The 25,413-nt window shown below is 37.6% G+C and overlaps 2 protein-coding genes across 8 annotated transcripts; both read right to left on the reverse strand.

The window, feature by feature from the left end:
- Window positions 1–1,060: 1,060 nt before the first annotated feature.
- LOC103712582 (E3 ubiquitin-protein ligase AIP2) lies at window positions 1,061–7,864 on the reverse strand. Its single transcript, XM_008799142.4, has 5 exons — window positions 7,575–7,864; window positions 3,217–3,430; window positions 2,045–2,316; window positions 1,470–1,679; window positions 1,061–1,355 (listed from the first exon to the last, which is right to left on the reverse strand). Exons 1-5 carry the CDS (start codon window positions 7,719–7,721, stop codon window positions 1,206–1,208), a joined length of 993 nt encoding a protein of 330 aa, XP_008797364.1. The 5' UTR covers window positions 7,722–7,864; the 3' UTR covers window positions 1,061–1,205.
- Window positions 7,865–10,191: 2,327 nt separating this feature from the next.
- Window positions 10,192–23,633, reverse strand: LOC103712583 (transcription factor bHLH10-like). 7 transcript variants are annotated; one of them, XM_008799147.4, is made up of 10 exons: window positions 23,534–23,633; window positions 17,478–17,549; window positions 16,530–17,314; window positions 16,352–16,438; window positions 16,180–16,275; window positions 15,914–16,084; window positions 15,647–15,712; window positions 11,624–11,689; window positions 11,469–11,537; window positions 10,192–10,826 (listed from the first exon to the last, which is right to left on the reverse strand). In XM_008799147.4, exons 3-10 carry the CDS (start codon window positions 17,256–17,258, stop codon window positions 10,500–10,502), a joined length of 1,611 nt encoding a protein of 536 aa, XP_008797369.1. In that variant the 5' UTR covers window positions 17,259–17,314; window positions 17,478–17,549; window positions 23,534–23,633; the 3' UTR covers window positions 10,192–10,499. The 7 variants fall into 7 exon arrangements, with proteins under 7 accessions (XP_008797369.1, XP_008797368.1, XP_026662528.1 ...); XM_008799146.4 differs by having other exon boundaries at window positions 17,462–17,549; XM_026806727.2 differs by lacking the exon at window positions 23,534–23,633 and adding an exon at window positions 23,403–23,507.
- Between the last annotated feature and the right edge of the window lie 1,780 nt (window positions 23,634–25,413).

The following is a 25,413-nucleotide window of genomic DNA, read 5'->3' on the forward strand; positions in this document are numbered from 1 at the left end:
AGTTCTACCAATTACAACATGTCACCTCTGGAGTGACTTTCTGATACTTTAGCGCATAGCTGCACGCAAGGGAGAAGGATGAACTAGAAATGAAAGTATAATGATGATTTACGATATTAACATAATTGATAGAAGCATTCTGCAGATTTTAAGAGAAATTCTAATGAAAAGATTGATTTTGTAGTGGATTATGTTTACGAACATGTTGTGTGCTTATTCCTGCTGTTTTTTTTCCAGGTGTGGATCTAAGATTTGCCATGGATGCGTATTGAAGTGGGATGTTTCCCATGCTAGTTGCAGCACCTAACTTTAAGAGCAAGAAGTCTGGTTGATGGATTAGTGATCGAGAGAGAGAGAGAGAAATCTAGCCTCAATTTACCTTGTCGTTAGTCTGGATCTGAATTTTGTTACTGCAGGCACCCTAGGACTTTTGAACCCTCTCTCTATCTTCTTTTTCCTTTTTTTTTTTATTTCTAATGCCAGTTGAATGCCTTCTTCAATTGAACAGGATCAAGCTGTCCAAGTACATGTCGCAACTTATGCTTTATATATACAGGTTCTATCCATTCTTTCATTAGTTTGAATATTAGCATCTTCTTATCAGAGTACTCAACTACCCTTGTCACAGAGGACTGTTCAATACTCAGTTCTAGTCATAACTCCTGCACCAAAAGCTTGGCAGTCTACCTACTAATATCAGACCCTCTAATCATAGCTGCTGCAGTTCAGCGACATTAGCGATGGATGCGATTCTCGACCTCGTGCATTAGGAGATGCTATCAATTGTTACTGCTGGATCATGGTTTCATTAATCTTGTGGCTCCTCCTGACATCTGATCTTAAGAAGGTTGTATCACAGTTACCATCATTTCGCAATCATGCTTGGTAAATATAGTTCCAACTTAACCAGTGCCATTTTCTCCCTTCAAAGAAAGGGTGCCAGCTTGTTTGTCTATTCTGTTAATATAAGATACCTAGGTTTGATCTTGCTCTTGCTCCAACGTCTAGCCAGGTTTAACCTGTCCAATTACTCAGGAAAAAAGAGAGAAAAAAAGAAATCTAAGAGAGAAACAAAGAAGGCAATAGACTGCAATTCAGTGGGTTGACGTGGTCTGCCGGGTGGTTGTAAATATTTGAACATTTATCATCAAGACAAACATCGACGATGTTTACGCAGCAACAATATTTATTTCAATAACTATTTATCAAACATACATGTATTCGCCTCCCCGAACAGCATTCGCTGCACCCTTCCTTTCTTCCTCTGCCTCTCTTTCTCTCTCTTTCCAGCTCTCATATGCATGGTCATCTGTCCTCATTTCATGTCTGCATATTGGACAGGAGTTGTGCTCATCCTGCAGGTCAGTAAAAGAGAAAGCTAAGATAAAAATGATCACAGGAAATCATTTGATAGTATTTTCCAGTACTTGAATTTACTAATGACAATAACAAAGAAAGTGCTGTATCACCAGCCATGGTTTCAGACACGGGGGATGGAAGAGATGCTTGCAAGGTAGCTCCTGCAATTTGTCATCTTTAACAAAGTTCTCCTGGCAAACAGCACAGTGTGTTTCTCTGCCCAACCTAGCAATGACTTCCTCAGTTACATTAATAACTGGCAGATTTGCAACAACTTCTTTTGAGGCTGGTGGCGGTCGCTGCGCCCCAGCACCAATTTCCTGGAAACATGAGAAGGATGTGTAGGTTTTAATGATCGCCTTCAGAAATGAAATTAAATCTAAATTAGGCACATCAACTACTGCTAAAATCTATATATTTTCCCGTGATTTAACATGTTTGTCCGGCTGAATTTGTGAACACATAAGAGACCTAGACTAATGACATTTGTTTAGGATATGAATTCCCCAACTCTAGAATTTTCTTCTCTCTTGAAAGACCTAGAAATTAAGTTGTAATCATCCAAAGAGGATACTTTACCAATACACTGTAAGCATTCTATACCCTAACCTTAGTCTTACAAGAAATTACATATAACTAAAAGAAACATGTGGTGTTTCCATGAAATTAAAATGCATGCTCATACCTGCAATGAAGCTTCAATAACATTATCCAGGTCCAGAAAGCCACCGATTTCTTGCATATTGTTAATTAGTTCTCGAACAGATTCAGGAACGTCAGTCACTCTAGCATTTTCAGTTGCATCATTGTTTTCCTCCTGACCTCGAGAAGATTCAGGAATAGAAGTCCAATCTTGTGCTACAGCTAGAGTTGTTAGTAGATTCTGTGCCACAAGCCATGCAGGAGGTGCAGGTTCAGGCTCAACAGTCAAGTGCCCTTCAAAAAGATACCTAGAATCTGAAGAAAGCAAAAAAAAAAAGGAAAAAAAAATGTAAGAAATTATCTATGCATCAAAAAAATGAAGCACAAATAATTAGCATTTAAAATAGGTATTCAAAGCCTTAGCTTCCCCAAAAATGCTGCCTAACCAGGAAACTAGTTATGAAAATCTGCAAAATTTCAGCAGCTAAGTTGTCCGGTGAAACTTAAAACTTTGACAAGTTGAAATGTGTCTATATTATGGGATAATGTAAGTTCTATTAAGAACCAACATGCAAGTTGCATTGTCAAATCTCTTCCGCACCTATAGTTACAACTTTGGTACTAATTCAACCAATACATATGCATAGATGCATCCTCTCCAGCTTTCTTATTCCAATCGCCCTAAACTTTCTGCAGGGGGATCATATACGCCCTGCACTCTGCGTCATCTTTTTCTACATTCTGACTAGTATAACTCTACAACTTATATCACTGAATTTCATGATTTCTTTGCAAACCACTAACACAACTCCAGCTTTCCTATTCCAATTGCCCTGAACTTTCTGCAGGGGGATCATATACGCCCTGCACTCTGCATCATCTTTTTCTATATTCTGACTAGCATAACTCTACAGCTCATATCAAAATGAGCTTCCTAAGTTCTTTGCAAACCACTCACCAAAATCAGTCATTTCCCTACTTCAGTTGCAGAATAGGCTATTATGACATCAGCTTAAATGCGGGAACTGAATATCATCCACAGAATTCTACATAAAGAATGGGCAGGTTGACCTTGGACATGAAAACTCTATAAAAAGAATGAGCAGGAAACACATGTCAAATGCCTGGTATAACATTAGCCAAATTATCAAATTTGCACAAGATCATCAGCTTATTCACAATAAGACAATCTGTTCTTTTATATGGAAGCAGTACCTGTTGGTCCTCTGTTTGACACTGGAATCTCAGACTCCATTTCATGTAGATGCTCACGAGCTCTAGCAATGCATTTCTTCATATGCTCCTTTTCTGAGGACTCAGTAACCAGGCCCTCTGCTTCTTCAAAGAGCCTTAAGCCAGCAAGCCAGAAGCCAGTCGCCGTATATCTAGTCTGAAGAACAGTTGCAACACGGCAAATAGTAGAATAAATCTGAATAAAAAAAAAAAATAGACAAAGTAAGTACATAGTGTATAAGCTAACAGTTAGACCGGTATAAAATTTACAGAATAATTTCATTCAAATAAAATAAACTTAAAAGTTAATAAAATTACATAGGAATTATCAAAAAGAGAAGAGTCAGGCAAAGTTCAAAAGTATCTAAGAAAGACATTGTTAACTAAAAAATTCAAGCCAAATATTACAAAGAGAGGCCACCTATTCTTAAGTTGCAAAAGATTCACGAATATAAGTAAAGAACACAGAAATCCTTACTGTTACAACAAAGCTAGACCAACTCCAGAGGACAACCTGGAGGAATTTTTTTCCTTTTACACAGTTAAGTAGCAATGGGAATTACCAGTAGAAAACAGACATTCATTAACATAGGCAAGTCCAATATCAAAAACATAAGGCCAATTCAAAATTTCTTTCCAAATTTTCTCCTGCAAAGACATTCAAATGAAAAGCAAAAAGAGAGGTGTAATTTGCAATATTCATTTTAAAAAAGTATTGTAATGAGGAGACAGAAGTAATGAACAGCAATCTACTAGTCAAAATAAGACCTTCATCTGGCTGACTGGCTCAGGTTCCTGTTCTGCAAAATTAACTCATTCTACCCAAAAAAAATCTTATTCTCTAACTGCCCATTTAAGCCACTTATAAATGCAGCACAACATAATTGGCAAACTTGTCAAATATCAGTTCTTCTTGGAAAGTTACTTTAATAATCTCATTCAACAAGTGCTAATCACTAGTCCTCATTTCCCCAGAGAAAATAAGGTTATTAATGATCATCAGGTATGAGGTAACTGCAAAAGGTCTCTCCAGGTCTTCAGAGGTAAGAGAAAAACTCTTCCCTCCTCATCCCAGAAATCACAAGCCACATATCAGGGTTATCCATAGTTGGACATGGGACAAGAGTGTCAAGTGCCCAGGAGTCTTGGAGAATCCGACACAGCAACCTAAAAGAACTTCAACATGTGAACACAGCTATACAATTTATGACCTTGGTTTTATCTGGCTATGCAAGTCTAAGTGATACACTACCCTATATTTTCAAATCCTTGATACCGACCAAATTACATCAAACTACATTCTATGACAAGTATTCCCCCACTCCCCAATCCTCCTTTTTAAACAAAGATAAGTATCCCATTTTATTATTGTTCCTCCAAACCCATTTGTCAAAAAAACAATATTTGCAATCATATCCTCAGATACCAACTCCTTACTATCCTTGAACCTTGGCATGGCAACAAACAATATCCCAATTGACAAAGTGAATCCCTCAATTTCTACTAGGTCCCATGCCACCCATCAACAATAAAAGCACATGCAAATTACTCAAGCTTAGCCAAAAAAGAAATGATTTGAAAACTTAATTGTCATGCATTTGGCTAATAAAAGTGATTTTTCATCTAGAGAATGAAATATAATCTTTTAGTTTATCAATCTCCTATGGATCCATATAACACTCATGTCTCAATCATGTAGATTTTCAAACTTTAATGGAAGGCTAAAATACAAGTCATCATCTTTTATGCATTAAAGAGATTAACACAGCGATCGCTGAACTGATCCAAGCCAAGCAGTTTATCTCATACAGAACTAAAACGACACCAAGTCGGGTCAGTTCAACAAAGCAAGTGGTTTGGTATTTCAAGAGCCTTTGAGGGCTCTCTCTCTCTCTCTCTCCCCCTCGGACGCTCGCCCGCTCCTTCCTCTTTGATGCCATGATGCCATCAGCCAGTAAATTTCTCTCTCTCTCTCTCTCTCTCTCTCTCTCTCTCTCTCTCTCTCTCTCTCTCTATGCCGAATGCTTGGTTGCTCCCCTTTCTTTAATGTTGCAATGTCGTGGCCGATAAGCATCCCCCTCTCTTTCTCTCTATCAAATACTAGCTTGCTCCCCCCTCTTCAATGCTACGATGCCATCGACCGATAAGCCTCCCTCCTCTCTCTCTCTCTCTCTGTCAGATGCTCGCTTGCTCCCCCCTCTTTGCCACCACAATGCCATTGTCTGGCAAGCCTCCCATCTCTCTCCCCCTTCCTCCCTCTCCCTCCCTCCTTCCCTCTCTCTCTTCCTTCCTCTCCCTTCCCATGGTTCAGTATGCCCGACTCAGTACAGTACACCAAGATCATATCGAACTAATCGCCGGCCAATACGAGCCCCGGAACCAGTCCGGATTAACATCTGTTGTCGGTCCATCATCATACATCTCAGTCAAGGTACTCTTGCTAATTTTTGCTTATAGAACCAACACCCACTCAAAAAAATTAGAAGGATACAATAATCAACAAGCTTTTGGAATAACTAGATAAAAGAATAGATTGCTACCTGCATATAAATATGGGAAACAAAGTGTGGCACATCTAAAAAGTTCATCCCATTTCCCAAGAAAGCATAATCTTTTGAAAACTTCCATAACCACTAGAGTCCGCTACCTCCCATAAATCCAGTTACTCCAAATAAAGCATTGACAACAATTACTCAATAAAAGAATGTTGCCTATGGTACAGTTCTTCGCAACCTAAACCAAAGCTCTCTAAATACATCCTTTCAAGGAAAATTATCCATCTTCCAATTTGAGTTCCCATATGCTTCCTCAATGTTTTCACCCATAAAGGTCACCCTCCCTTTACTCCAGAAGTTGTATATCCATGAATCTATAAGATATATCTTGTTTTTTATAAAATAAATTGTCTAGAAATTTACTTTTAATAAAAAGTCAACATTGTTAACTGTAACATATGTTATTAAAGAGAAAGAAAGTAAATATTTATATTCCATTTATACTATCATTGGGATCTAATATTAATTACTTTTGGGATCATACCATTAGTCCTTCTATAAGGTGCTTGTATGTGGGGAGGATCCTAACAATCCTCCTTATTTTGGATTTGGTGGTCATCCTCCACCTGCATAAGTTTCTATTTGTTGGATGATGGCCATCATTGCAATACACTACAACTTGCATAATATTTTATCTCTAATATTTATTTGTCATCAATTTCAGTTCGAGATTGTTGGGTTTGTTTGGAGTCACCTTATTGCTCATGCGCTTTCGCAGGCTTTTTATAAAATATACATTACGCTTTTTATTTGGCTCACCTGAGACTGAATATGGTAGCATAGGAAAGAAGTGGCAGATATTACTAAGGATGGCGAAAGGAAGAAAAAAGAAAAGACATCAAATCACATGGGTCTTAAAGGAGGTAGCATTTTTTTTCTTTAAATATTTGAATTATATAGGACAGTCAACGGAAATCTCATTATATAAATTTAGATATAAAATCTCTTTGCTTGGTTGGAGAATCAACAAAGAATACAAGCCCAAAGGGTAATATGTGGGAGCATGATGGTTTGATATTATTAGTGACATCTACTTCTATTGATTTGAGAGGCAAAACTTTTTCTTAACAAAAGTTAGTTATCTATCACAAATGTAGCTGTAGAAAAAAGATAACCAGAATGCCCTCACTTGGATGAGGAATTGAAAAGCAAGCTAGCAACTTGCTCTATATTCTCAAGAATACTAGCTCTATATTCTCAAGAATATAGATAACGACAAAGGTGGTACAGTTTTCCCTACGTTGTACTTTAAGCTTTCCAATAGAATACCAAATATTATGATAAAAAGCATGTTGGAGGAACAACCACCAGGTTGGATTTGCCCTAATTTTCATTCTTCTCCATCAGTTTTGCCATGTATGAAACAAAAAACATCAAAAAAAATATTAATGATAGAAAAATTGAATCCATGAACAACATCTGTCAAATACTAAAGAAACCAAAAGTTCCAATAAAAGAGGGAAACTTCTAAGAATATACTTCCAAACAAACATAAAAGATGCATAATTTTAATCAATTTCGATAATTCCTTCAAAAAAAACCCTTCAAAACTGTTTCTTTGGAATTCGAGCAATCACACGAGTATATAGCCAAAGCAATTTATGATGTATGACCCATAAAATCTGCAATAAATCAAAAAAAATCGGCACAAGCACAACCACGGCGCAGATACATGAATTCAAATTTCTGAAAACGTGCTTATAAATTAGGGACCTGGGAACGATAATTTGGAGTAGAAACTAGAAGAAAGAACGGAGTTTTGGGAGGAAAGGCATGAAAAGCTACCGATTTGCGAAGGGATGGAGAGGAAGACGAGTATCGATCCCGGAGGAGAGATGAGATCGAGGAGACGGCCTCCTCGAAAGACTGCTTCTTCCCCAATTTCTTCTGCAGCGCTTGCAATTCCTCCATTACGAGCTCCACCGAAGCCATTTCGATCGATATTATTGGAAACTCTAACCCTAGATCTGAAAGCCGAGCGCGGACTCTCCCTCCTCTCCTCAGCGGGTTAAAAACCTCGGCTTTCTTGAGAGAGGGGAAAGCCGACAGGCGAAATGCGACGGCTGAGGCGAGGAGGAGATCGCGGCAATTTCTAACTCGCACGGAGGAGGTTTGCTGTCCGGTCAGGAACAGGGGACAGCCAATTCCATACGCTAGTGTCATCACGTGAGACTCACGTGAGAGGTATAAAATTTGCTGCTTTAATTTTAAACGGAAAAAAGGCTCTAATCACGTTTGCTTTCCCTACCCTTGGCATAGGAGTGAAAGCAGACGGGTAACATTCATTCAGATCTATTTTTATACGATACAGATAGAAATTGAGCATTCAACTAATATCTATATCCATATCTATTTTTCACAAATATTGATATAGATATAAATATATAACTATCTGATCCATATTCGAATATCCGATTTTATTTATAACTCTATTTAATTTTATATAGCACTTATAAATTTTTTTTTAAAAAATATGACCATATTAATATATTATTAATTTGATTTATCATTTACTTAGTAATAACTTTATTTTTTTATCATAATTTTAATTATCCAACTCCATACTTTTAATATCCAATTTGTATTTACACATGATTCATATCCATTTTCGTATCTGTATTCACCAAATAAAATAAAAATAGATGGATATACTAGTATCTGATCCATATCCATTCCAATTTCAAATTTTCAACCCCACCTTTATACGGCCAGAAGCTTAAACTTTTGGATAGACCAAGCCTAGCTCACATGATATTAGAAACAAACAAACAATGCCCTACAAAATAAAACCCTTGCTTCTCGCCAAAGAGACAAGAAGTTATACCATCTGAATATTTGATAGTATAAAAATTTAGAAATTGAAACTAGTTATGGTTGCCGCTATATTTAGGCCTCCATCCCAGCTTCCTTCCGGTGTTCACGGACTCTTCCTCTTCTCTCTTCATGGGGGGCAAAAGGTGACGGCAGTTTGTTCCGATCCGAATGAATTAGTTCAGAAAATGCTAATAGAATATAGAAGTTAGATGTCAAAAAATTACACTGCTGATGTGTAATTTTTTCAATCTAAATTTATTGGCAGGGTGACCCTGGATATGTATATAGTCTGTCTATGAGCAGCAGCAAGGAGCAGACCAATAGCAAGGTTATATAGCTTTATAGGTGTCGCATTTTGTATGAGATTCTAGGTTACGTTGCCACTAGATCATTTATTTTTGTCCTTCACCTGCGGATTAGCTCAGTGATGCACCCTCTCGCTGCAAAATGGGAGACCAGGGTTGAGTCTCTAAAAGGCTTGGACCCGCCCTAATCTAAAATTTTCATGAAGTAAAAAATCTTGGTCCCACACTCAGGTGCCTAGAAAAATTGTATTGGAGTAACTTTGGCCTCCTCCATCTTTTTTTAATAAAAAAATATCCTATTTATAGCGAGGTTTAAATTGCACTTGAATTTATTTTGTTGCTAAAACGGGTGATTCATACCTGATGAGTACGAATGCACCCAATAAAATCAGAGAACAGAATATCTTGGAGCGCTCCAGATAGCTCCCCATCTCCAGCCCACAAAGAACTACCAGCATGGTTGGCCATATAGGCGGCCACCCAATCCACAGCCCCATTAGTTTCACGAAATATATGCTTGGTGTGAAAAACTTCTCTATCCTTCGTCATGGCTCAGATGTCTTGAAGTAGAGGGTGGTCACCGCTGGCACCCCTCGAACCCTCCCGGATCCAGCTGATGACCGTAGCCGAGTCATCCTCCAGGATGACTGAGCAGGCTCGCAACCGTAGTTGGGCATGTCGAAAGCCTGAGTAAGGTTTAAATATTTCGATCTATTTTTGAGGTATATTTTATTTATTCATGTTTTATTAGGTTGGATTCAACTATACCAAAACCATCTTTAATTTAGCCGAACTTCAGATTTTAATTTTTACATAGTGGCAAAGTTTGACGAAAATCTAAACTAGACATTAGATGGACCGGGTAGGTGGACCTTACTTGGTTTGTAAAGATAAGAGTTATATATTTTGGATCATAAAAAAAGGCAGTGAGCGCGGAGGATGGTTGAGATAAGAGATGGAAGGAAAACAATAGACTGTACATTAAGCACCGAGAGGCAGAACGAACTGTTCTAGTTGAGTTCAGTTCAGTCAGTCACCAAGTTCTGTTTTAATTGTTCACTTGAGCTGCCTTAAACTCCCATATAAAATACCACCGTTTCGGTACTGAATCCCATACCGACGCCACGCTATTACTATATCAGTACGGTACAATACAAAACCCGTTCGGCATACTAAAAATTGGTACAACCTCCATATCATATATCGGTATCAAACCAATATAATACATCCTGTACCTTTCGGTTGGATATGGTACAATGTATCATGATGTCATATATACCATCTTAAAACCATCCCAAACAATTTATCTCCCAAATTCATTTAACCCATACCAATAAAATTATTTATTTACTTTACATACAAATACATGCATAAATATACATGTATATGTATGGTATACAAAATATCAGTCCACACATCCACATGTATGCTGAATAAGCCTATACATCAGTTACCAAAGGACATCCAAACAGCCTGCTGATCAAAAACAGAAGTCTTAGGAGCAAACAAATTAGAAATAAAGGATAGAAAAGTCAAATTCAGTTAGCTCTCATTCCTTTGGTTTCGACTCTCTTTGGTTGCCGATCGGTTTCTAAGGCTCTTCTCGTTTAACACCAGGCCCGTTGCAGCCATTGGCTCCATCTTCTGGACAGATCACCCCATGGTTCATATCAGCTTTCCTTCTGTCAGGTGGAATGGAACAGGAGGAGGAGCCCTGCTGATTAGATATTGCAGTGGCAAGAGCAATTGGCATGAGGCAGAGGCCTTTGTTCTGAAGGTACTGCATTGCCGTAGTGACGTCGGATTCCATCAGCTTCGCAACTTCTTGCTCAAAGGCTAAGGTATCCTGCGACTCAGATAAATCTGCTCCCTGCCCAACTGATGATGATGATGTTGATAGGAGCAGACTGCCAGAGCCCTGTATTGAAATTAACAGTTTTAAATTACATAGCATTTTCTCATCAAGGACTATAGTTTTCCTGAGAAAACAAAGAATGAGATGTTACAAAATGTTTCAGTGTGGGCAAAATGACTTTGCTCAAATGTAACAAATTGCCTAAAGAAAAGCCTAAAGACAAGGAGCAAAGCCAACAAATTGCACATAGAAAGTTCGAAAATGCTCCCTCTCAGACTAGGTTGCATATACTCTCTCAGAACATTGTTTCAAATTTTTCACCAATTTCAGCAACCTATTTAGCTCTGCTTGTAATAATTCGAGTTTTAAGAATGATTACAACTCCTCAGCATACATCCTTAATGAAGAGTGAATGCATACACACAATAAATTAAGGTCACAGAAAACTTAAAAAGAAAAAGTAAGGCGCAAACCCAGTCCATACTGCAGTAAGATAACAATTTATACGAGAGAATTTAGTAGAATGGTCATTAATTAGAAATCAAAGTGACAGACATAATGAGGCCTTACTCCATTGATTTTATGGAAATAGCCTGATTCCCCAGAACAAAAGGCAACATCAGACCGAATAAGGACAAGCAACTAAGCATGTGATGCTCTAATAGGACAACAGACATTTAAAATGAAAGGGAAATGATTTGGCACCTCAGATTGAGAATCTGTGAGTAGGGGGACCACTGCTCCAGCTGCACCCAAGCGACTCATGCTTAAAACCTCCAGTTCAAACATCAGAAAGAATGTTAGATATAGAGCAGAATAAAGTTATCTGTAATGGTTTGAAGTGTAGTTTGGAAGCAAACCTTGACCTGCAGCTGAAGGAATTTGACATAGTCAATGATTTCATCCAGCATTGATGCTTTATCTGTCTGCAAACCGAAAGTGGAAAATTCAGTCATGAGCAGGTGCTGGCAAGGTCAGAATAAAGAGTTGCTATTTATTCTCCTCGAATTAAGGAATCAAATATAAAGTCGAATCTATAGAGGACCCTATTTCACAGCAAAGGAATAAAATCAAGCTTAAAGCTTCTATGGCTGCATAACCAATTATGATAGTGAACAAAATGCAAAGAGCACCCTCTCATAGAAAATTGAGACAGAAAACTGCATAACTGATCATAAGAGTCCAGAGTAAGACTGCAACATCTTCACTTAAGTGATAAATTAACAACTGTGACAATTCTATAAAAAGCACAAGCATCTGAAAATTCTAGACTACTTGTAACAGCATCACCAAAGACCCTACAAAATCTTGTAACAGAAATTCACTTTTATTTCTCCTCACTACTCCCCTAAGTCCCTTCGGCCACAGGACTGGCCGAACAAGGAGTAAGAAGAACTAATAAATCTTTCGCCCGACGTCCTTCTAGACGCCGTGCCACCCCTCTAATCTGAGGCCTGTCAACATTTCCCCCATCTGCAGAGACCATCATTAGACCCTTCTCCCCTCCTGGAGCCACAGCATGCAGCCACCACCTCCGACTGCTCCACCTCTATTTCCTCTCTATCCTATGCACCTATTCCTCTTCCACCGGAGATCACTCCGGAAAGGATCGAGAGTGGTGGCCTTCCAAACGGTGAGCTCTTTAGGTATGGATGGTATTGGACGAGAGCGCTACTGTCAATGGTGTTGAGGCTTGAATTACACTCTCTCTGGTAGGCTCTGGGCATGCCAATGCCCACATACGAATAGCATTGGGTTCATATGGCTTTGGGTCTATGACTCTTTGTAAGGCTTATGGTTTATGTGCCATGCTTCAAGACCATTGGATGCTTTTATAGACCATATATTTAATGATGCATTTAATAGAAAGGTTCCAGATGCATCTGCAAATTCACCAATGTGCAGCTATCAGAAAGTGAGTTGTTAAGACATTAAAGTGGGGGTGATTGATTAAGCATAATTGACATCTGGTCCTTACTTTGACAAGCTATTTGTTGCTTAATCTTGGTTGACTGAATTTAACTCCCACCCTTGATTTTAATGAAAATATTGTTTAGTCATACTCTTTCAGTTCATTTGGATCCAACCTGGACCAGAATTTTTGAGTTAGGACCGGGTTATACATAGACCCGACCCGATCCGACCCGACCCGTTGGGTCAGAAATTTTAGCAATGGACCCGACCCGACCTGACCCGATCTTCTATTGGATTGGGTCTATGTCCAACATTAGGACCCAAACAAGGAACCAGGTTGGGTCGGGATCACTCATAAGCCAATCCAACCCGACCCATTTGCACCCCTATGACCAACCTCATATTTGTATGTATACATACTATAGTATTACATTATATATGTCTAGAATATTATGTATGCTTGTTTCTATATTTGATCATACAATATATAAGTATTTTTATACTATATTAACATACCATGATGGTTTTGCAGGAAAAAAATCCATTTTATTATATGTTTTGCAGAAACGATCCGTTTAGGACTTCACGAGACCATCATGTTTCTAATCTCCAAAGATTGACTTGTTCTTTTTGCAACATACGAAGGTAAAGTAGATTTTTCTTGTAAAACTTTTCAATTTATAAGCTTGCGTTTACAAGTAAGATGCAGTTATAATAAACACAGGGTGCAAAGTAAGGATTTTACATCGCTTGCCAAATTCAGCTAACAGAGTTGAAAAATGAAAATCTATACTGTTGGATTACTTTATAATATCAAAAATATCTACAAACACAAAAAAAACATAGGTTTTGCAGACTTCTTGCTTATAAGCTATCACTAAGACCCATAGCCTTGAACCTTACACAAACCCATAAACCTACAGGTCAAGCATGGTTACAGTTAGACCCATAAACTTTCTAGGTCCTGGTCTAGCTCTAGTGGATGTGCACCCATCCAGACCCAAGGTAAGGAACTAATTTTTACAAATCCGAACTAATCCAAGCCAAGACTTGATAGTTTACCAAGTGTAAAATGTACATTTTTTTCTCATTCCCTTAATTTCTCTTATAGAAATTATCAATTATGCTCAAAGACATGTCAATTATCTTGAGATGTGAAGAGAATTGAGCTTTCTAAATAACAGTACCCAATTGGTACTTAGATTCAAACCTGATGTATACACAACCCAAACCCCCTGCTGAGTAGGATATAGGTATTAACATACCTAGACTTGATATTTCCTTTTCCTCTTTTTTTTTTAAAAAAAAAAAATAACCCAATGGGTCTTATGTGTTTTCTCTTACCTAGACCCAATTCCCACCAGATTCTTGGATGGGAATGGTACATATAAGTTATGTAGATATAAGATAACAGGCATAAACCCCCTTATCCCTAATCTTATCCTCCAACGAAACTAGGCCTAAGTAGTGTTGTCAAAACTGGTGCCTAGGTGCTAGGCGCTTAGAGAGACCACACCAATACAGTTCATTTGATTATTTTTATGTATGATTTAAAATATGAGGTTAATTACATTATTTTTGAACAAAATTGGAAAAATATATTCTGGCCTTTGGGTAATTGGATGGTTGCTGAAAGACTATTAGGATGGCTTCTGAACAAGGAGGCAACTCTAGGGTCAAGTGACTGGGCAGGTGAGATGAGGGAAATGATAAGTACACGTGTTATTTTCACTCCTATTCATTTAAAATAAGTTTATTTCAGTCATAAGAGTTGGAATAATGTAAAGAAAGTAGAAAATTACAAAAAAAAGCTAATCTATTTCAACAAACTAATGCCTAGGTAGTCACTTCCTAGTTGCTCTGGCCTCTCCAAGTGCCTAGCAAGCTGCCCAGACAACTAGGCGCCACTTTGACAACAATAGTCACACCACTAGCAAACAAATTCCATGACTGGAACAAAACAGAACAGAACAAGTTTGTGTTTCTTGCTGTAGTAGGAGCATAACAGTAAAAATTGGAAAACAATTTTGTCAAGGAACAAGCAAAGTCCATAACGGACAGGACAACACTTTTGGAGGTACGCACTAGAATTGTTAAATAACAAGAAGAGTTCTTTAAATTACACCTGATCAGATAGTTGAACCCAAAAGAAATGCAATGGTTATCATCATTGTATCTTCCTCCATTTTCCTTTATTAACAACTGCTAGTTATTCATCTGGTTTTGCGTTCCCATGGTTCTAGGCTTTCAAGTCTTCAAGCAACCTGCCAGGCATTATCTAAATCAGTACTAATACCTCAACTTCCCCAAGTTAATATCTATTTAGTTTACTTCTAAGTTATTAATCCAATTTCAATTTGCTGTCAAATTTCAGCAGAACGACAACTTCTATTCCCTTCTTATAAAAATTTCTAAAACATTGACAAAAGGTGTAGTCTCTTAAGCTTTGGATCAGGCCCTAACTTGCACAGTAGTTTCTTTACCTTAAACATTAGATGTAAAAGACAACTTCCAGAAAACCATGATTTCAGTTCTGCATGATATTCCTCAATGTCAGCAGTATATTCATCTAACAAAAGCATGCTCAGATACAAGCTTAGAACAGATCTCTTGTGATAAAAAAAAAACGCTTAGCTTGACACAGGCACCCAAATAAGTGGTAAACATAGTATACATTAGTTCATAAATTGGATTCTCAAACAGAAGATCATCCAAGCACTAAAAGTTAAGAAAATCCCATTGCATTGCCGATGAGACGTGTGGTTCCCATTTTATTCAAGTTGCCAAAAGTTCTTTTAATCGAAGATGGTTATCACTCAGTTTATGCGCTACATAGATATTCCATCCTTAAATTATGACCAATTCCAAACAAAGATATCTTACCAAATCAACTATATGAGTCATTATTTTGGAAGGGTCGAAAGAAGATGCCCCTAAATAAAATGGAAAAAATAAAGGTTAAAGTATACCTTATTTGAATTTGGCACGAGCCCCTGCAGATTCTTCATTCTTTCAGCGATTTTCTCTCTCCGAAGCTGCATTTTGTGGTTAACTTTCAAATTATATTGTATTTCTTTTTTCATGAAAAAATATAAAACAACTGATAAAGCAACAATTCATATTCAGGTAACCAACAGAAACAACTAAAGAAAGGAAACCTTATTAAAACAAACTTCATAAGGGCATCCATGCAGCCAGGCTTGGCGTAAGACGTGATAATAGAATTATGAACTAACCCGTTCTGCGATACTATGAGGATCAGTGGCCTGTCCACGACGTGCTCTCACACGTGGCTTGACAGCTCCATTGCAACCACCACCAGCATTAGCTGGAGCTGATTGTGATTGAGTATTAGAAGAATGATTCACGTGATGCTTGCCAGTGTTCGCTTGAGTAGATGGTGGCAACTATATATGGCAACAAAAGGAGCACTCTCATCAAATAAAAAAGCAAAATTAGGGGTAAATATAGAGTAAACATAAAAGATAACCAAGTAAACTACCTGTTGACAAATCTGTACTCCTGCTGTTTTAGTTGGTGACATTTGTGGTGGAGAAGCCAATGAGGGCAAACAAAGGTTGTGCAACCCATTTTGCTCCTGCAAGTGTGGGCATCTTAACTTTGAATGACTTGCCGGGATAGCTAAAAACAGGTGTTAAATAAGTATGTAGTACCTGTTGCTGCAAACCAACACTAGGCAATTTTATCTGTTGTCCAGCACTGAAAGAAGACAAATTAGGGTTGTGCGGCTCATTATGTTCCTGCAAGTGAAATTTGAATATAAAAGGGTTAGAATGGTAATCATCAGTAAGAGGAGACAAGTATATTAGGATATGCATATGCAACTTTTACATGAAGAGATGCTCCAGGCAAATCCTCCAGCTGTGCAAATTTGCCATTCTCAACGCATGTTTCCCTCAACATAACATTATCACTTTCCAGCCCTTGGAAACCAAATGCTTGTAGTCTCCCCTGTCCCATTAAAGAAGAAACACCTGTGTATGATGAAGGCCACATTGCAGGAAGTGAAGAAATTGAATGAGCATCTCCAAGTGACTGCTGGAAGGTAGATAATTCGCAGCCATTGCTCTCAATTGAACTGCCCATGGTCAGTGTGCTATGAGGAAGTGTTACAGAGCATGATGGATTCAATTCCGAGCCAAACGTTCCTGCTGTTGAATTACTCTCTATAACACCCTGTAGTGAGAAATTACTTTCCTGCGTTGCATTGTCTTGGAGGGATGACTCTGAGTTTTGTCTATGTACCTTATGCAGAGATAATTTCTCACCAGGAAATATGTCCTTATCAATGGCATACTTTAGATTTCCATCAAGGAACATGGAAGAGGTGCTATCATGGCTATGCAGATTTAATTCATCCGTACATGCATTCCCTATAATACGATTTGAAGGTATCACACTTATGGGTGGGTTCTTTTCATCTCCTCCATATGCTTCCATTGAACCAGCAACTAAGCTAGTTGTCTGAGATACAGCAGTGCCAATCCAAGATGACCTTGCAGAGGTATTTGCATCTGGCCATGTCAACGGTGAAAGGAAGGGATCAATAAAATCATCCATTTCAGTTTCTTGAAGACCTCCACTGCCTCAGTCTAAGAAGAGCGAGAATACTAATTCTGGCAATAGACAACAAAATCCTTCAGATATGATTGTTTCACCCAAAAGTTTCATTACTAAACAGAAGCCACTGTCTGCCCAATCCTATATATGAGAATTCAGCATGGCAGAAGTGATTTTATGCACAGGGAATGAATAATAGATACCAAATCTTTTCATCACCTATTTCCTGAACACCCCATATTCAGGAATAGTGAGAAATGCAAGCAGCTTCTTCTCCTAGTCTCTTGACTCCTACATAACATCATAACGTATAACTGTTATGGCCATATAATTAATAACACCAGTTGCAGCAATTGCCATTTCACCAAACAACCCTCAATTAATAACACCTAGGAAAAATACTCTATAAAACTTGATGTCATAAATTCATAATTAAACAAAATGGATTGTAGATGGAATGGGAAAGATAAAAAGAGAACATAGAATCATAACTCAAAGCAATCCACAGCACAATACTATTCTACACCATCCAGCATCAAAATCCACCAACAATATAGGGCACTTGGCAAGAACCCTCCTCACATGGTTTAAAATACTGGTTTCCGTACCCATACTGGTAGGGGGCAGTAGGGTCCGGTATAGTGAACCATGCTTCCTTGTCAGTGGAGGTGAGAATGTAATTAGATGAGACGTATTCATGATCAAAAATATTAAAGTAATCATCATATGCAAGTAACCAACTACCATGAAAGTCCTTGGTTCTTCATGTAGCATAAGAATCTCCTTCTTTCAGAATATCCCATCAAATTCAATTTCAAATTTGCAATGGGACCATGACTGAACGCTCCAATCTCAATTCATGGGACCAAGAAAGGCCTTTGGAATGTATAGGCATCCGAGCGCCATCAGACACCCAAACACCAAAAAGACCTGGATTTTCAAGCAAATATCCATCATGGTTCAGCTTAAGTATGCTAACTTGCATTGATACTAGTTACTAGTTAATAATTCAGAGTGATCAACATCTTCAACCCACCGCAACTTCCAAAATATTCAGCAGCCATAGTTGACAATTGAAATGCCCAAATCTTGAGAGAAATTTTATATTCTTTTGGGGTCCAAGAGCTGGTATAAGACTAAAGAAAGTTGCTAGAGTATATTACTTATGCCACTTATGTTAGGAATACACCCACATACTGATTGCCAAACCAACCTGAAATGGGCAGTTCGGGCTTCCAAAATAAGACAAAAGGTGAATTGGTCTATATTGGTCCAAACTGGCCGAGTCGATAGGTTATGCTCAACATCGGACAATATTGGCCCACTTCGCTTGGGCCGAACTGGCCACACTTATAAATCCCCTCAATCTCGACCCCTAATTCCCGATCTCTCTCATTTTTCTCCTCACCTTTCTCTCTTGCTCTCTCTTTGATCTCTCAGGACTACTGCTGCCAAGCACTCTTGACCGCCGCCACCGACCACCTCACCTTCCCCCTCCCTCTCTCCCACCTCAACCTCCTGCTCCTCACCCAAGACATCTTCCACGCGAAATCCTCTGAGACCCCTGAACCCTTCTTCGGCATACTCTATTGCCTTCTCCACGAACCTAGCACCTTTGCCGCCAACTTCATCTCTAGAGTTGCCTCCCCATCAGCCCCCAACAGTTGCCATCTAGAGGTGCTCGATGCCTCCCTCTCTTCCCCCTTCTCACTCTAGATTTGGGTGTACCAACACCTAACTAGTATGGCATCGTCTATCATGTGTCAGTATATAATGGTAACAACACCATGCTTGTACGGTAAAATACCCTATCTATCAACCCACTACCTGATCGGCACATGTCAAGCTACCGGTACTAACCTTGCCACATATTTTTTTATAGTACTGCTACTTGTGTATCTACAGTGACACAATAAATGCTCCCATTACGTAATCTGAAAGTTAGTTTAGTCAAGCAACAAAGTAACTAAAAAAATCTAAGTATTTGCATGAAATCTAACTAAGAAAACAATTTCACTTTTTAGTTGGTCATTGAACTTGAGAAAGACTCAAAGTCACATCAACCTACCCGACACACAAGCCTCCACACCATGCATGTGGTGTCTAAACACTCTCAAATTCATTACATCTATATGCTCGGAAATCTTTAAGCACATTTGAGGAAGTTGAACCTAAGACCATCTTCAAAGAGAGAAGGGTGCCCACATCTCGGGTCATGCTCAGGTTAGTAACAGAGTCATGTCATTTTTTTATAAATGAGCAATTCTAACAGTAAACAATATCAGCTTAAGTAACTTATCATATTTCTTTCAATTGCATGAAGATGACTTTGCAAGGAACTAGCATTACATATCACATTTGACTAGTAAATAACCAGGAAAAAAAAGGTTTAGAACTTCTTTTTATCTCAGCTAGAAAATTTCATTATTGCACTCAACATCATGGAGCCAGTAAATCAAGTAGATCCTTTGGAAGAAGAATGATAGTCCAACATAAGACTCACCTGCTCAGGTGAAAATACACAAACTTCGCAAACAACTTACTTTGCAATCATGATGCATATAGAATTTTGAATTTTCAAAAAAAAAATTCCAACCACAATATACTAAGAAGTGTAATATTGGAGCTTTCACATGTTCAATCTCTGCTTTACAAGACACTACTTGGTAGATATCAAGTAAGATAATTCTGGTGTCAGACATTAATCAGCACTATGAAACCATTCTATACGGCAGAATACTATTGTTGAATAAATCTTCTAGAAGAAGCAATAATTTTGCTTCAGCATTTCATAACTCATAGGCTCTTTGGGTTAAATAACCATCGAGTTCCAAAGCAAATGCCTCACATATTCCTCTAATTTTAGCCTAGGTCTCAGATATGACTATGTCAAACAACAAAATGTCAAAACCACAAATCATTAATCTCGTAATATAATGTTTCATTATCTTGTTTCTTTTATAATAGCAACCAGAGTATGGCTAGTCCATAGGCATCCTACTCTATGATTCAGCAAGGTATACAGACTGCAGCAGGAAGGAGTATCATACTGGACTATTGAGTTGTACGGACTGTATGCTCCACACATAATCAATGCATTGTTTCCAATAAGCTCAGAATAACGACATGATACCTCAAATTGAGTGATCCCCCATACAGTATAATTAAGAGGAACTAGAGTGAAAACACTATTAAAAGCTGAGTCGACAATTTAATTTAGAGTTTTCTTGCTGTTTTTTAAATAAAAATGATGACTTTAAAGTTTTGTCAATTCAGATCAATATCTATTGCCCAAAAAACATGCATAAAGAAATTGTAGAATTGAACCAAGGTTGTGTAGGTATAAAGTCATAAAAGAGTTTGTCTAATTTTCTTTGCCAAAGTCTTAAAACCTAATAATAAACTTGAATGGAACAGACTGAATTTTTGATAGGTAGTCAGCACATGATTGATCAACAATTCCATAAACAATTATAACTTGTATCAGAGAATTGATTATTACAATCTTTTCAGATAAAAGAAATGATAAAAAAGTAAATCAATTATTATAATTTAGGTTTTGATCACTTTAATCAAGTTTTGTCACGTTCTTTGCATATTTATGCAAGGTAATTCTTCAAGAAAAAACCATTATCGCTGTAAATAAATTCACTCTAAAAATACGAACTTAATGATACAGTAAATCCATTTATATATATTTCTGATGACAAGAGAGCTGTTATTACATTCTCTTCAGCCAAGTAAATGGACATCTAGCTTCACGAAATGTTATGTGTTCAAACAGATATTTACATAAAGAATCTGATGAAACCGATAAGTGCCCAGGCAGCACATAACTTTGATTCGTGTTGAAATAAATTCCAGATCTTGGCAATATGAAAACTTTTCTTTTGTGACAATCAAGACAGTGGAAGTACCAAGATAATCGAGAGAAGAAACGACCGAAATAGCCTCCACAGAGGAGCTAACTCATTCAAAGTCAGTCCGTAAACTGTACATAATTCGTACTCCCATGAACTTATACTAAACCAACTTTTCCTAATCTATAAGAGGACCACGAACTAGCCTATAATAAACCTAGGAGTCTGACTTACATAGTGTTACTTAAGTCTCTTAATCAACCTAAAACTCCAATAAATCAAAATTATAAACTAATCGAACAAACATGACCAAAGACTTCCAAATTATGGTAATCTCTGTACCTTTATTGGACCATACACAAGAGAGCTATCAAAATATCATCAAAGTACATTCCTATTCAGTTTAAGGCTTTCCTAATCCAATCTAGGCCAAAACATGACCTTTAAGATGATAGTCCTACTCATATTAGGACTGAGAAACCTGCTAGAAATATAATCACAAAGACAACAAGATTTAAAGAAAACAGAAAATAGAAGCCTGAGAATTGAAAATAAATTCAGGCATCTAAATCCTTAAATTTGACAATATCCGGTACATTCCTTCTACCTCTGTGGTTTGTGAGCACTAAGAGTCTAAGACATAGCAAGTTCAAGTGTAAGATTTAGCTAAGGTTTGCAATCTAGGACCATACCACCTGGTACGGGACCTACCATACCATACAGTAGGGTACCAAGACATGGTACACCCCTATATCAAGTGACGGTACCGAGTTATGTACCATACTGACACTGGGATGTACCAGTTGGGCAAGGGTAGAGGGTCCGATACCAAGATTACAAACCTTAGGTTTAGCACTAGGAGCACTAGAGATGCAAGAACACAAAAAGTGATATTTGCCGCGTCACTGATGGCAGACACTAGGAGCTATGTCAATGTCTGCATCACTGTATACCTGGCTAATTAAAATGTCATAGGAGATAATATAGACATCAGATGTTTGCAATTGCTCTGTTGCGTGAAAGCAGGGAGATTTTTGAGAGAGATGACAGCACAAGTGCAATGCACAAAGCATCTTATTTCAAATTATTTCTGCTTCAAGACAGAATGATCATAAAAACATGAAAACTTGCAGAATATTTCGAAATATTGTACATTACTGCAAAAAAGAGAACTACTGGCCCAACTTCAGAAGATGATCTAAACAAGGGGGATCCAGATGGCTGAGATGGAACATCCTTTTTGTATATTTCCCTTTCTTTCTTTCCAAGGCATCTCCAGGATGTATTTTAATTTATGCTTTCTTAGTGATAGAAACATCCAATTTTAACATTTTTGCATTAAATTGTGTCGACGGACTAATATAATTGGCTTTTATGCCTGAACTTGATTTAAGGTTTTAGGGCCATTTACTTTCATATCCACTCATCCCTGGAAAGCAATCTAAATTAATTCATGCTAGACCAGGAAAGAATTTCAGTGTGGTGCTTGTAATGCATTTGCTTATAGGTAACTGTATCTTTTTGCTCATATGCAAGCTAGATTTTAGCTTGGTAGTGCATGATATGCCATGCCTCTGCCAAAAGCCAACCTCTCTTGAGAATAAAGAGTAAGGTCTCACTTTACTCTTGTTCCGGACTTCTGATGGTTGGATACACAAGAGAAAGAGCCAGAAATGCCTACTCTTTGTTCTTAAGTGGACTAAGGAGACCATGAATTATGAGGTACAAGCACCACGCAGTGGAAAGTAATCTTATCATTTCATTCCTTGTTTTCATGCCATTAAACCTTGAAAATTGCATAAATACAACTCCCTACTGCTCCTCCAGATTCATTACAGTGAACCAACTTTAGAATTTCACCAACTTTTAGTCGTTGGCATAAAAAAACCAAGAAACCTGAGACACAGGAGAACCAAGAAACATATTATTTCACATGTTCTCATTACTCATACTATAATTTTCCACTGAGCACCAAGTTTAAGTCACAAGAAAGCACAAAACTATGTGATTTGCCAAATAATTGCTTGAAAGGAGATTTTAATTATTTTTTTAAAAAAAAAAGGCCACAAACTAAAACACATAAACACCTCAACAACATAGGTCGCCCGCAAACACAGACTGCTCGAACAATTCAAAAAACGAGAAGCAAAAAATCCAAAAATTGGGGGTAAACGAATCTTTACCCACGGCAGAGGACCAAAAACGAACAGCTAAATCCAAAAAAATAAAGCAGGAGGAGGACGAATAAATTCACAAATTAGAAGCCTAGGGATCAGAAATTCACACGCAAACACCAGCCGCTTGGGAATCAGAGCAGAGCAAATCGCCAATTATATGATTCCATCGAGAGAATTCGAGAAATCTAACCCTAATTTGATCGAAATATGGGAATTGGGAGTGGACGGATATACTTACCGAAAGAAAGCCAAGAGAGTAAGCTTGGGAGCAAAAGACAAAGAGGAGTTGGAGAAAATGAGAGGAGAGAATAGAAGAAAGAGAAATCAGTTCCAGCTTTCCTTCGCCTTGGGTTTTTAAGTGTGAACGGGGGGAACAGTCATGGTGTGAGTCTTGTACAACCTGGAATGGTTTTGTATAACCGCATCCGATTTTGGCACCAAGTTGAGGCCCTACTTTGATAGACTTTGGAACCTTTTTGTTTATGGTGTGGTCACCCCAGGTAGGGCTAAAATGTTGACTTCTTTTCCACATATCGACAAGAGACAGATACTATTTGATACTGTATCAAAGTGAACACAATTTGGGTTGCTCTACTTTAAAAATAATAATAATAATTGCGACTTCTATTTTGTCACAGTATCATCAGAAGATATTGCAATTTGTTTTATTTTTAAATTGAAATCAATATAAATTTACAATAATTTGTGTCAAAATTTTATATGATGGTATAGTTGCCTAAATTTTTACGTTAATTTTGGATAAATTAGCTCAATAAAACAAGGTAGACTATAAGATTAGAAATTTACTATATAATTCTGTCCAAGGTGACCGAATGACAGAAAATATTTACTAGTGTTTAAATCTATTTTTTTTACTCTCTAATATCAAAATGTTTTAGTATATAGTAAAATTTATGGTATCCAGCAACAAAATATGATCATAGATCATGATAAATTAATACTTATCAATTTGTAAAGAAGGTACCATAATATCAGGATAAAACTAGTATTAAATTATACGAAACTAAAACTAATTCATAATTTTAATCAAATACTCAAAAAATAGGGTAGACCAAATTTTTTTAAAATATATATATTAATTTTTGGCTCCATTATCCTCAATGGAGGAGAGGTAACCTCACTAGGGTGGCCAAAAGTAAGTACTTTAATACAAGGATTAGCTCATGATTTGATTGGCGGAACTAATAAAACATTATTCCAGCAATGTACAACACTCACACGAAAGGTAAGCCATAATTTATTACTTCTATTTGTTTATTCCCTTCCCCGGCGTTTGTCCATCCCAAAAGAGATTATATTCTGACACGTGGCTTCCTCCCGCTGGCCACAAGTGTCCGGTTTCTGTTCTCGGGTTTGATGGGAAGCTGTTCCCCACGCGGCTTGAAAAGCGGTCGCCGGAAAAGTCCCCACGCTTTTTAAAGTGGACAGGCTCGAACCTTCTCTAAATGACCAAACTGCCCTGGAGTTCGTTACTCCACTTTGACTAAACTACCCCCGAGTCTCATATTTTTCACAGAAGTCGAGAATTTAATCATGGGCAATTTCGTAAATTAAGTTCCCCGGATTTCGCGGCGCTGTTTCGCCGATATCGGCGGGGGATCGGCGCGGCGTTGAGACTTCGTCGTAACTTGGGATAATCGAGCGGTTTTGGGATAATATTGGGATGAGATTTGTCTAAAATAAAGAATTTTAGATTATTATAACAAACCCTGCGGAAATTATTATTTGCCTCAAAAATAATATTTTAATTTTTAAAATTAAAACAATAAATATTATAACCGAGGGGTTCAATTCGGTCGAAAGAATTAACACGACGACCACTAAAAGTATCCAAATACCATATTTTATTTTTTAATAATTCATATTTGTAGCAATAAATTTATATTTATAGCATAAATCTCGATTTTATCCACTTTATATATGGTGGACTTTTAATAGAAAAGCTCGGTCTATTTCAAAAAAGATATATTTACGGTCTTTCATAGTGTAGGAAGAAAACTTTCTTTTTTTTAAGGCAGGTTCGATCAGAAGAGGCAAAATAGATATGCTGCTTTCTATTAGTCCCAAATCGAATATAAATTATTTTAAAAAAATTAT

Source organism: Phoenix dactylifera, chromosome 8 (assembly GCF_009389715.1).
Source record: "Phoenix dactylifera cultivar Barhee BC4 chromosome 8, palm_55x_up_171113_PBpolish2nd_filt_p, whole genome shotgun sequence".
NCBI lineage: Eukaryota > Viridiplantae > Streptophyta > Magnoliopsida > Arecales > Arecaceae > Phoenix > Phoenix dactylifera.

Bases quoted from the DNA above. Each gene is read 5' to 3' on its own strand.
- LOC103712582 (XM_008799142.4), bottom strand. From the start codon at position 7,721: ATGGCTTCGGTGGAGCTCGTAATGGAGGAATTGCAAGCGCTGCAGAAG. The intron at 3,431-7,574 runs GTAGCTTTTCAT...TTTTTTATTCAG, and splicing joins CTCCATCCCTTCGCAAATCG to ATTTATTCTACTATTTGCCG. The intron at 2,317-3,216 runs GTACTGCTTCCA...TGCTTTCTTCAG, and splicing joins GTCAAACAGAGGACCAACAG to ATTCTAGGTATCTTTTTGAA.
- LOC103712583 (XM_008799147.4), bottom strand. From the start codon at position 17,258: ATGGATGATTTTATTGATCCCTTCCTTTCACCGTTGACATGGCCAGAT. The intron at 16,276-16,351 runs GTACTACATACT...CCACACTTGCAG, and splicing joins GTGTTGGTTTGCAGCAACAG to GAGCAAAATGGGTTGCACAA. The intron at 16,085-16,179 runs GTAGTTTACTTG...TGCCATATATAG, and splicing joins GAGTACAGATTTGTCAACAG to TTGCCACCATCTACTCAAGC.